The sequence below is a fragment of the Terrapene carolina genome, unplaced genomic scaffold, assembly GCF_002925995.2.
Source record: "Terrapene carolina triunguis isolate 2854851 unplaced genomic scaffold, T_m_triunguis-2.0 Scaffold67, whole genome shotgun sequence".
Taxonomy (NCBI): domain Eukaryota; kingdom Metazoa; phylum Chordata; order Testudines; family Emydidae; genus Terrapene; species Terrapene triunguis.
Genome location: NW_020664418.1, coordinates 22,364,630 through 22,378,212, shown reverse-complemented (window position 1 = coordinate 22,378,212; position 13,583 = coordinate 22,364,630). Strand labels below are relative to the sequence as shown.

Genomic DNA, 13,583 nt, shown 5'->3' with positions numbered 1-13,583 from the left:
AAGTAAATTATTACTTTAAAAAGTCCCTTAAATAATTTTATTAATGCTTCAGTAGGGGCAGCAAAGTGTATCTTAAAATAGCTTTATTTATAAGGTTTTATTTTAAGGATTTTGATTCACCTTAATAAATCTCCTTCATCTTTTCAAAAGAGAAACTTTAGTGGATGACATTGGCAAGATCACTATGCTATCAACAGATGGTGGTTGACTATATTGTTATTACAACCTCAGCAACATTTTTAACATCTTATATATCAAGAGCTTATACAAAGGGGCAGTGGGTAAGGGGAAGCATGCTATGTGGATAAATCTTCCAACAGTTTTCCATCAAGAAGGAAATGGAGATATCCTTACGATGAGACAACACATCTGTGCAAGGGATGTAGGGAGCATTACTGCAAATTGCAAGGTGTCAAACTGGTTAACCTGAGTGGTCTTTTCTAGATCAATTATAGCTTTTGAAAATGTAACAGTTCACATATATACTTGGCTAAGGTCCCAATTCGGCAAGGCACTTAAGCATGTCCTTGACACTAAGCAAGTATATAAGTCCTATGCCTTGTCTACACTGGCAAGTTACTGCACAGTAAAGCAGCTTTCTGCAGTGTAACTCCCGAGGTGTACACACTGCAAAGCCACTTAGTGCGTAGAAACTCCTCAGTTGCAGCGTTGCAAAACAACCACCTCGACGAGAGTCGTAAGCCTTACAGCGCAGAGGGTCCAGCGCTGTATTGGCAGTGTAAACACATTACAGCACAGAATGCAATCAATTGGCCTCCGGAAGTGTCCCATAAAGCAAACCATTAATGTGGAATGCTCGTGCTGTTGAACTCAGAGGCTGGTGTGTGTGTGTCTATGTCTGTGTGTCTGTGTCTGTGAGATTGCTGTGCAGAGAACTGGGGTCAGGGGAGGGAGGCGGGGGCTGATGTCAGGGTTTCCCCCTCCCCCTGCCTCAGGACTGGTTGCTTCCTACCCCTGTCTGAACTTACAAGACAGCGTGCTGACACACTCTCTGTCCCCGAAAACACATTGTCTCTCCTCCCCCACTCCAGAAAAACACACACTCCCTGTCACACACTCTGCCCCCCCCTTCAGTTGAAAAACAGCTGGCAATGTAGTAGGATGCCCATGGAACAATGGGATTGGGAAACCTGCATCATGTGATGCTGTGCCTGCCCCATAAGGCATTGCAAACCCTTCCCAAAGCACTCTGCAGCCAGTTGCACAGTGGGATAGCTACCACAATGCACTGCTCTCTTTGCCATTGCAAAAGCTGCTAATGTGGATGCGCTCCAGCGTCACAAGGAGCACAGTGTGGACACGCAACAGTGGTTTAATTCCAGCGCTTTAATAAAAGTGGTATAACTTGTTGCGCAGAAACTTGCCAGTGTAGACATACCCCTATGACAGTGAAGGCAAGGAATGGGAAAAGAATACACTGCAAAACTGGAGAAAGACAAATTTAGTTTGAAAATAGGTTTGAATTTTATGCTGCCTTGTGATGTTACTGATAAAACAATAATTTCTTTAAAAATATATATGATTTTAAGTTTATACAGTATCTCTTTAAAAAAGGCATTTGATGTCCTGGGCTTTTATTTTGGCAATGTAACATTTAGCAATACTATTTCTTTGCTGTAGGGTGCAAGTGTCATATAGAATGAGGCTCTTCTAGCAGTAAACATAAACATATTAAAAAAAACCTCAAAATACAACAATACTGCACTTGGAGGCATGAGCTATTCCATGAAAAATCAGCTGAATTCAAGAGAAGGAATCTGTTACCAATGCAAATCTAATAATAGCAGACCAAATATTCAACAGGCTCCCTTAATTGTGCTTGCAAAAAAGTCTGTGTGCACCCACAAGACAGGTAACTGCATGTGCAGACACTTTGCATATGCAACCGTATATAACTGCAAATACTGGCTGCTACCCCAGTTAAGGAATGCTGCTGAAAATGTGTCCCTAAATAGTTAATTGGATGCAGGCTAGTGCACTAATGTGGTACCTCTGTCAGAGGTCACTGCAGCAACAGGAAAATGTTCAGTGGTTAATGGCAGGGACTGTCTTTTCATTATGTGTGAGTACTATGCCCAGCACAATGGGGTCCTGTGCCTTGTCTCGGGGGCCCAATGCAATACAAATGAATAGCAGTAATAAAACACAGGGCATTTTGGCTTTGGATTCAGAGAGCGATCTGATTAGCCAACATGAACTCCTTCTATACCATGTACTTTTGTGATGGTACCATACCTACACGACAGTGAAAACCCAATAGACAGTTCATCCTCTCTTGCTATGCTATTAAAGAAAAAAAATCAGAGGAAACAAATTTTACTAAAACTTAAAAAATGTGTTTCATGCTATCCTAAAAGCTGTATGGATCCCATTTTCAACACTAGAGCAGTGAACTTTTAAAACAGAAAGAAAAAACAAAATGTTCACAATACCAAAAAAAATTTGTTTTTAACTACATATGGAAGCACTGTAAAGTTTTATTTTAACTTTCTAGCATCTAATTTCTACAGTCTCTCTGCCCTCTCCTCCTTTCCCCTTGTCCACTGCACAATTCTGTTAGTGTTTATTTCCAAGTGCCAGCATTCCTTCTTGATTCTTCTGCCTGGAGGGAATGTGTTTAATTTACCTCAATTTAGGGCTTGTTAGCCAATAAATGCCAAGAGTTAAATGTAAGTTCCTTCAGCAGGGGCAGTAGCATGACTCAGGAACCTCTTGATGCCAACTGGCAGAGGGCACAAGGGATGCACAGAGAACCCCTAGATCAGTTATATGCACAATAATTCACTAACGGGTGGCATGTGAGGGGGTCTCCTGAGAGCCAGTAACACATTGGTCATCTAAACCATTATGAAATGTATGTAAGCCGCATATTTAAAGGAGTTATGTACCTTTACTGGAAATTATGTTCTTAAGGTCTGTAAGTTGCAGCAGGTCACCAGAAGGTGACAAACATGTTCCTTTCATATTGGCAAGAGAAACTGACATGTCTATTGGGTTAGAGGCACATTTAGTATTGTGTACTTCACAATGGAAGCTTCGGCTCTACTAGGATTTTATTTTACAGGTAACACTTTGTTTCCAATATTTCTGCTTGCTATCATTTGAATCTCTGTTCTTTGTTAGAGAATGCACCTCCACATGTATTTCTAAGTGCTGCATGTTAAGTGGCACAGCGGTCCAAGGTGTAACCGGTAAACTGCAGCATACTGTTCCTTTGCAAACAGTGGGTCTAATACTTCTGTGAGTGTCCAGAGGATCAGGGGCTGGACATTACAGAGGGACGCTCGGGAGTTAGGGTGCGCCTATCACTACTTACAGAGGAACAGCAGAGCTTGCATGGGCTGAGAGGGGAGCACTTGTGCTGCCTATTGCTGTGGGTGTCAGGAAGCTGACCTCTGGCAGGCACAGACAAGGCTTCCTCAAGGGAACAGCTGGTGCTAGAGAGGTGCCTCACAGCCCTGGATAATCCAGGGAACCATCACAGGTAGCCTTTGAACTTGCCATTTGCATGGTCTGTCAAGGAGGCTATTGAAAACAGAAGCTGCTGCTCAAGCCAGTGAGATCAGGAAGTTGGGAAAAGTCTGCCCAAGAAGTGTATATTTCTAAATGAAAATACATTGTTCTTGGGGAAGGACTGGTCTTAAAAATTGAATTCTTTAAGATCTATGATCTACAGGGGAAAAGAACTGTATGTGTCAGCATAATAGAATTAACAAGTAAAATCCTCTCAAGTCATGCTTGAGATGATATTTCAGCTATCTGCAGGGAAATTAATCTAAATAACATAAAACCTGAAGAGCTCATCTTTCAGCGTTTAAACTGGGCATCCAACCCTTTAGGACCAGGTCTTAATATGCATGTTTGTTCTGACAAGTGGGTGTTTTTTCAGTTGAAAACTGTAGTTCCCTTTTGTCTTCTGCAAAGGTAAGTATCATATATTTATTACTTCTGTAATTCAAAACTCACGAGAGGAGGAGTATTGATTGTTTTTTTTTCTTTCCAGTAAAAGATAATCTTTTAATAAAGAAATCATCAAGGTTGTCGATCTGGAAAAAATCAGGATAAATAGAAAGTATGCAACTAAGTGAACCTTGTACCCACTGTGATCAACATATGATTGATATGCAAGAAAGTGATTGTGTAGATGACATTCATTCTAAGGGAGATGTTCTAGCTCAACCAGACATCATGGGTTGGATGCAGGAATCACTTGACATTCTGTGTTATACATGTTTCAGAGTAGCAGCCGTGTTAGTCTGTATCCGCAAAAAGAACAGGAATACTTGTGGCACCTTAGAGACTAACAAATTTATTAGAGCATAAGCTTTCGTGGGCTACAACCCACTTCTTCGGATGCATATTGAGTGAAACATATCGAGGAGATATATATACACACATACAGAGAGCATGAACAGGTGGGAGTTGTCTTACCAACTCTGAGAGGCCAATTAAGTAAGAGAAAAAAAAAAACTTTTGAAGTGATAATCAAGGTAGCCAAGTACAGACAGTTTGATAAGAAGCAAGTGTGAGAATACTTACAAGGGGAGATAGATTCAATGTTTGTAATGGCTCAGCCATTCCCAATCCCTATTTAGCCCTGAGTTGATTGTGTCTAGTTTGCATATCAATTCCAGCTCAGCAGTCTCTCGTTGGAGTCTGTTTTTGAAGTTTTTCTGTTTTAAGATAGCCACCCGCAGGTCTGTCATAGAATGGCCAGACAGGTTAAAGTGTTCTCCCACTGGTTTTTGAGTATTATGATTCCTGATGTCAGATTTGTGTCCATTAATTCTTTTGCGTAGAGACTGTCCGGTTTGGCCAATGTACATGGCAGAGGGGCATTGCTGGCACATGATGGCATATATCACATTGGTAGATGTGCAGGTGAACGAGCCCCTGATGGTATGGCTGATGTGATTAGGCCCTATGATGGTGTCACTTGAATAGATATGTGGACAGAGTTGGCATCGGGCTTTGTTACATGAGGTCAGACTAGATCATCATTATGGTCCCTTTTGGTTTTAAAGTCTATTAACGTCATTTGCCAGTGTTTAAGCTGGTTATTAAAGTGATACCTAAAGCCTTCATTCAGCAAAGTGCTTAAGCCTAATGTGCCTAACTTTAGGCCTAACTTTGAGTAGTCACAATGAAGTTATGTGCTTAAAGTTAGGCATATGTACAAATATTTTACTGAATCAGGCTAGACATTTTCCCTAATTTAAGGGGAACAATGTGAATAATGAAACTAAATTGACCAGCATATTTAAAGATGGCAGCCTCCTGTGTTGAGCCTTCCTGTATCAGCTGTCTGAACATGCATGGAAGCAGTGTCATTACTTCCGATTCAAACTCTCACATGGATTCAATTAGCTCCAACCAAGGTATGAGAACAGATAGACTCTTTGTGAGAAGAAGAGTGAATTACAGTCTGGGACTGACTTGTTCTGCAGAGAAAATTCAAGGACCAGCCAAGTTTGGGAACAAAGTTTAGGCTGAAATTTACATTGTGTTTTTTATGGATAGCTCGGTTAAGCCGAACCTAAAGAAGGGATAGGTTTGAACATTATTCACTGCATATATGCTCTGTTGAGAACATGGTGAGAACTTTACCGGCTTATACATAAGGTATATGTTGTGCATAAATATATTATGCTTATTTCTTACTCAAACTTTACAGTTGCAAAATCTTGGATTTTTTGTGGGTTTTTTAGTATATTGTTTTATTACTGTAACCTTAGAATACAGTCAAATTTACTTACCATCAACAAAACTTGGAAACGAAGACACTTTCTTTGTCTGTTGGGAAGTAAAAATAATGCACTGTATAACTATCAAAACAGCAAAATCAAGTTCAGACCATAAAGGATAACTTCTATTATATTTAATATAATGAAAGATCCATTTTTATACTGAATTCTTAAAAAAATATTTAATTTTCTCTTTATGGTTTTACATGGCTGCTATTTAGACAGTACAATGTTTTTAAATACCATTAATTAATTTCATGGGTCTGTAATTAAAAAAATAAAATACACTTCTACCTCGATATAACGCTGTCCTTGGGAGCCAAAAAATCTTACCGCGTTATAGGTGAAACCGCGTTATATCGAACTTGCTTTGATCCACCGGAGTGCGCAGCCCTGCCCCCCTGGAGCACTGCTTTACCGCGTTATATCCGAATTCGTGTTATATCAGGTCGCGTTATATCAGGGTAGAGGTATACTAAACAAAACTAGAGTCTTGGTCTATATTGGAACCCTCTCTGTATTGGTACAGTGCCTAGCATAATCTCTTATCTTAGTTGGGGGTCCTAGATGCTACTTTAATACTACTCAATGGAAGTTCAGTTCATAGACTCCCTTGTTGGCAATGTTATATCAGTTTGAGCATTAAGATCTTCAATATAGGGGTTAATTTCCCCAATGATGGAAGAGGGCTTTTTGTATGGGCAAGTCTTCATTTACATTACAGGCTACTACTACCATAACTCCCTTGTGCACTTTTGAGATAACAGACCCCTCAGATTTTAAGTCATCATGCCTGGCCCCAAGCACATCCTCGCTGCATTCTTAGACTCCTTCTTTGCTCCATTATTCAGTGCCACTAGCCCATCTCTGGTGTCTATCACAGCATCTTTTTCGCAGCTGACTGAGTAGGTTCACAGCTCACCACAGAGGCCACTTGTAAGGTTGTGAATCAGTTGGGCCTTCAGCTGTGAACGATGTGATGTGTGGATCAGTTGGTAGGGATTATTCACAGAGATATTATTCCTACAGGAATTTTAGCAATCCTTTGACTCCAAATGCAGCAATTTCACACAAGAAAGAGATGGAGAGGAAACCAGCCACATTCTGATGCTGCCCTTACTTTCCAATGGCCCCCAAAAAAAGAATTTCTGAAGTCTCCTTATATCACCTGAACATTTTAGGACTGGTGCCGCTACTGGTTCATGGAAGCTTTGTGAGCCGCAAGAAACATGCAGTCATGGAAGCTGCTATTATTTGAGAGAGAGCGAGAGAGAGATTAGGTCATCCTCCCCATTTAATGAAATATTTGCTGCCCATGGTGGGGAGAAATTTTGGGGGAGGAGGGAGAATAGGGGCCTAAGGTGCTTACCTCTGGTGCATTATTGTTGTCAATTGGTCCATTTAGGTCAGAACGTTGTTGTTTCCTTGGCTGTTCTAAACCATTGCACACCTGTAAGGAATCAGAGAAACACTTTCATTCCTTTTCAACCCTCTCCTAAATAAATCACAAAGAAAATAATCAGCAGGCTAGATGTTTCCTTGAACGTTACTGATTGAAGATAAAAAGTGCCCAAAAATGTCATCTGCATTAAAGGAAGACACCCAATCCATAGTGCAGCCACTATGTGTTTGAAACAAAAGTAGTTCAGATAAACCAAGTCTATATTGTTTTTCTCAAGCATTCAAAATAGGTCTTAAGGGGACGTAAGTGATGCATAGGCCTCATGATTAGAGCCCTGCGCAGATACAAAAATGTGGATCCACATCCGATCTGCATCCGCTAGGATCAATCCTCGATCCAACCAGCGAGCCACTAGCTGTCTTTTACCTGTATCCACATCCACACCTGCAGAAGCAAGCCATCTCACAAGGGCTAGCTACAGGGGAGGGGGGGGAAGCAACTGGGGGGGGTGGGGTCTTGCAGGGAAAAGGCAGCGCGAGGGTGGGGACTGGAGGTAAGGGGCAGCACAGGGGCAGGGTCTTGAGGAGGAGGAGCGGTGCAGAGGGGGAGGACTGGTGGGAAGGGGCATCGCATCACATGCTGCTCCTGGGGGCTCACAAGCCCTGGCACATGGAAGCAGCAGTGTGTGTTGCATCACAGTGGGGTGGAGAGGTGGGGCGCCGGGGCCCTGCCTGCTCCAATTCCCATGGCCGGGGGTGGTCCCTGCTGCCCAGTTGCCAGCAGCCCAGGCCCGCGACTGGGAGTGCAACCAGTGCTGCTGGGCCGGGCAAGGGTGGGGATGCTGGTGCTGCCCGAGGGGCCCAAGCTGCTCAACAGGAAGCGGGGCGGCGAGCAGGTGAGTAGAGTCCTGCGCAGTTGTATCTGCATCCGATCCACTATCCGCAAAAATGGTCCCTGGATATCCACATCCATGATGAAGCGGATACCTGCGGATTTGCAGGGCTGTACTCATGATTGCCCTATGCACAGTGGTGAATTTCATACAATATGCATAAACGAAAGCTAAAATCCCAGCGCCAGGTCACAAAAGCAGTTTAATTTGAGTGTTATAGAAATAAGAAAGAGGGCTTGATTCTATTTTTAGTATCACCTTATTCTGATTTTGTAGGGCCCTCGTCGGCCTGACCCTCGAACGTGAAGGTTGTCTCCTACAAGTTGCTGAGTGGCCTCAACACCCTTTGACCACAGTGGGAGTTGGGGGCACTCAATGGCATGCAAAAATCAATAGAGTGGTGAGCGGCCTCACAGAAATGGATATTTCAGCTCTGAGAAAGGGAACCATAACTTTGACAGATTCCCCCCGTCATCATATCTACAACCTTTTAGGCCACGCAAATCCTAAGGAGAATGCTGGCATAGTGGCAGCAGGGCTACCGGCCTGCAAAATCTTCAAGCTCCACATCAAGGAACTGCAAAGCATTTCAGATCATTCCCTTTGTAATCCCATTTTTCTCATGAGCAGAACCCTTCCCCCACTTCTGATATATGCTGTGGAGCCCTGACAGTCTGCTGGTACAAGGGACAACCCTCTTCCTCAGTTGCCAGGCCAGGATTGTTGCAGGGCTATGCAACACGACTCAGATTCAGGTTCTATTTTTAGAAATCTAGAAAACTAAATTGTATTTCTGACTTTGCCACAAATCCTCTGTATAATTTTTGGCAAGTCACTTAATTTCTGTGTCTCGATTTCCCGTATGTATAAAGGGAATAATACTTGCATGCCTCAAAGTGGTGTTGTGCAGCTTCATATTAAGGTTTGTAAACTGTTTTGAGATCTTTGGATTTAGAATGCTATGTAAATGCAAAATATTGCCAGTTTGTTATTATTTCCAGGTGGCAGTGTGAAAGGTGATTTCTGAACTGCTTAGCCCCTCTCACTGACTGCCTCCATACCAAAATGTAGCTGTAGGCTAGAAAGAGTTTGTATCTTTGAGTCAGGGACAAATTTTTCCCTGGACGGATAATAGTCAGTCAGCAGGGCAAAAACTTGACTCTGTAGTACTACTGTAGGGGACACAAGTTCCTTTAAAACTCACTCTCATTAGCTTGATTTTCAGATATGGCAACTCGGTAGGGTATAGTCCAAGACTCCTTCCAAGAAAACATGATAGTCTCAGGAAACAAATGCCTGAACTGCTCACACTATCAAGAGTTCTGGGGGGAGCTTCATAAAGCTCCACGGGCGACGTTGAGCTAGATACTGTACATAGCTATGATAGTCAAGAAGCTTACTACAGTCTCTTAATGTCTATAAATTCTTTTCTGTTTGAGACCAGACAAATCTTATTATGTTGGATGGTTAAACTAATATGGTACAATATGTGCTGATGTGCAGTGAAATACGTTAATATGGGTGAACAAATATCCACAGAGTCAGAACATCACAGCTATCATAGCCAAATCTTTTTTAAAATACTGGGATTAGATCAGAAATGCTTTAAGCAGGGGTAATGATATGACTGTAATGGAAATATATCAATTTGTAAAAAAGAATGACAGTAAATATATTGGTTCAAGTACGTGAAAGAGCATTTAAAAATTTTAATTTATTTATTTTAAAAAGACTGTCAGTTCTGATTACTGCACACTTGGCTGAACTGAAAAATGCATCAGCATGTAACAAATGAACTGGGTTAGAATAACATTGAATTGGTTTGGTGAGCATATACTCAGTGTAGTAAATTAGATTTGAGATGGCTATATACTCCAAGAAATAAAGCCTAATATAAAAAGATACAGCTGGACATTAGTTAATCAGATGTGGCTCTTATACAAAAATCCCCTTTGATGGTAGTTATGCTCAATTTCATATACAATTCCATACTATCCTAATGTTAGATCTAACTATTTCATCATTTAGATGAGACTTCTTTAATTTTTAAATTATTTATAGTAGTCATTTACTGAAATTGCTGTTTTCAGAAGGGACCTTGGGTTTACTTCATTCCTTTAATGTTTGCAGTCACATATTTACCGTGTATGTTATGTGTTAGTTTGTAGAGGCTATGACTGAGATCAGAACCCCATTATGCAGAATCCATAACCTGTAGAGATCCTTTATACCACCTCTCTATTAAATATATTACCTGCACTCATAAATGTGTCTTTATTTACTACTTAGTCTCTATGCATGAAGACTACAGTTTTTCCAGTGACCCCTTTAAATAATTATGAGTCCCGCTCCACAGTTTTATTTACACAGGATGTTGGGTGCAAATGATTCTTCTACCTGCATTTTTTGTTTATCAGTTTGATTAACTGTCATGTTCCATATCTGATCAATTTTCGGAGTTTGGGCTTACATACAGGTGCAAAGGGGACAGTGGGAGCAGGGGGAAGCAATCCAGCTAAAGAACAGGAGACCACTCTATCCTCTTCTTACCTCTTGGCCTAGGGGAGCAGTGCTCTCCCATGCCTCTTCATTGGCTGATGAATTGAGGACTCACCAGGCAGAGGAATCTGAAGTGAAAAGAGGAGGAGGAGTTTGAGGAGTTTCTAGGCCTCACGCTCTTCCTGCAAGTAGGGTGAGCAGCAGCAGCTATAGCATTGATACTAAGGGGTGGTCTCTAAAGGTACTCCTCTCCAGGAGGAGCGGGGAAGAAGAGCTGCCACAACTCCAGGACCTCCTTCTCCTCAAAGGGGCAAAACATTTAGCCTTTGATTTAGATGTCACAGGACAAGACTGTGTAGAAAGTGCAAGTTAGGCTCAGTTGCCCACATATTTCATACATACCTAGAGCTGGAAACCAAGTAGTCTTACTTATATGGAAGGAGATAAGGGAGTTGACCAATGCAAAGCAGGTTGAGACTGAGTCAACTGCAGACAGATGCTAAAGCAATATTAGAATTAGATTTTCCAGGAGGACTCCATAAAAGAGTCTAAGGGCAGGTCTTCACTACCCGCCGGATCGGCGGATAGAGATCAATCTTTCGGGGATCGATTTATCGTGTCTCGTCTAGACGTGGATAAATCGATCCCCGAACGCGCTCCCCGTCGACTCCGGAACTCCAGCTCACGAGAGGCGGAAGCAGAGTCGACGGGGGGAGCGGCAGCAGTCGACTCACTGTCGTCCTCACGGCCAGGTAAGTCGACCTAAGATACGCCGACTTCAGCTACGCTATTCGTGTAGCTGAAGTTGTGTATCTTAGGTCGACCCCCCCCCCCCCCAGTGTAGACCAGAGCTGAAAGGTCTTCAATTCCACTACTAACACAGACATTACTGGATACACCTGTTTTCTTAATGTTAATTTACAGAATTTCAAGTTTGCATTGATAGCGGAAGTAAGTGACAGACAGCTAAAGCTATAATCCTTAGAAAATGAAATTTGAGGAAACTACCCACAACTGAAGAATATTATAAAGCATTATCCACCTGAATGGGAGTTATTAATGTAACATGACAGGACCAACAGCCAAACTGGAAATCTGGGATCTATTATGATCATAACTCATTTAATAACTGGATTACAATGTTACAGACTTGTCAGAGAGAGTCTGATTTAAAGAGAACAAGTTCTACCAAGTAAAGACTGGGGACTTACTCTTCTTACATAGGTGTCTTAAGATATCCCAGCCCCCCATCTGGACACTCAAATCACGATTTAGACATGTAAGATGCCCATTCATGTACCAAAGTGACAATATGTTTAAGCAAAAACAGGATTTGGACATCCTGTTCAGATATCCTCATTTAAGAATTGTTCTCCTGGAGTTCAGTTAATCCCCATTAACAAATTGCAGTATGGCACATACAACAATCCAGAAGAAGGCTATATGACTATAAATATTGATATTTAAAAGTGATTTAAAGTATAAATGAATTATGAGCTTGTTTATATAGACCTGTCTCAAGCTTTTTTCCCTTTCTGTTCCCCAACTTCAAAGGCATACCTGAAAAGCACTTACCAGAAAGACAGCAGGAATACCCTTTTTCTCCTCCTCAAAACAGAAGACACCAATATACTCTCTTACCACCAGACTGACTATTTTTAGCCCTCCTCTGCTGAACTTGCTACATATGAAAGAGTCTATTCAAAACATTTTAAAAATGACAGCATCATAATAGCATAGTGCCATGCTGTGCAACACAATTGGTGTGATTATAGAAAAATGAAAGGTATAAAATACAGGGTTTATCCCCAAATCCGACCCCTTCAAATGGCTTTGTATAGTTATGATGAGCAAGTCTCCTCTGTCAGGTAAACGGAGTCTCTCCCACTCTTTAATGAACCCCAGATAGACCAAATATCAAAACACTAGCTGCATGTAGTTAAATGATGTGAGGAGGCAGGGTTTTACCTGTAGGTAAATGGGAAAATACCAAAGGGAACACATAGCTAGATCCCTTCCAGGCTGAGCTGTCAGCCAAAGAGCAGAAGGGATTTCATTAGAATTAAGATTCCTCACACCAAACAAAAACAAAACAAAACAAAACCAGCCGTGGGTTACAATTTGCAGAACTGAAGAAACTCCCAACTTCAAGGAAGGCAGCTCTGACAGCTTAAATATTCTTATTCCTCCCCCCATAATGAGGCAACAGAGCTGTGTCCATCTTTAGGGTAATAAGTGAAAGGTGTGGTAGACTTACTGAGAATAGGGAATTTATCACATTAACTATCTTCCAACCCTAGCAGTTCAGCAATACCCCTTCTTCGCAACAAACTTGCAAGCTTTACAGAGCAGCTGACCAGTCTCCAGCACTGCCAATCCTGCGGTGAAGCCAACATTTGGAACATTTGCAGCCTGATGGAGCCTGGAAAGTGGTGGATATTTTCCGTTGGATAGAGCCCCTAATATTTAATCAATGTCTTTTGCTACAAACTGCCGCTGTTTGTACACACAGGCTAAAAAAGCTCTTTTCCCCCTTAATCAACTCTTTCTTATTCAGCAGATAACATAGGCGGAACATTATTTTTAGCAAAGTTCCTATTAACCATACTGTCACGTTAATTTGGGAGGCTTTTTTAATAACAAATTGTCATTTATTGTGATCCAAATGCTTTCGTGATGAAGGGCTGTGCAATTTCATGCCCCCCCACTTCCTCTCCATTAACATATTATTGTATTGTAAAAATGCACACAACTGACAAGCTGGACAGTAGGGCCTTCTCCAGTAGAACATTTTTTTCCAAGCATCTTCTCTGAGATGGACCACGTGTGGCCCTCTCATTTTACCACCTAGATAGTGTGCATAAGAACCCCAGATTTGTGCACCAACATACATACGCACACAAGGTAAGCAATTTCTGACTGAAAGCTGGGCCTGTTTTCAGGTCACCTTTTTAGTCATGGATGCCAGAATTGCGAGTACTGCCACATGCATTTGCGTATATAAATGAATATTTTGCATGCACAA

The 13,583-nt window shown here is 41.7% G+C and overlaps 1 protein-coding gene across 1 annotated transcript in view; it reads right to left on the bottom strand.

The window, feature by feature from the left end:
• APBA2 (amyloid beta precursor protein binding family A member 2) overlaps positions 1–13,583 on the bottom strand; it is a 212,030-nt gene that overhangs the window by 60,623 nt on the left and 137,824 nt on the right. The window contains exons 4-5 of the mRNA XM_024193111.2: positions 7,135–7,215; positions 5,778–5,814 (exon numbers count right to left, since the gene is read on the bottom strand). Of these exons, the coding sequence (XP_024048879.2) occupies positions 5,778–5,814; positions 7,135–7,215 (118 nt within the window). The remainder of the gene's footprint in view (positions 1–5,777; positions 5,815–7,134; positions 7,216–13,583) is intronic.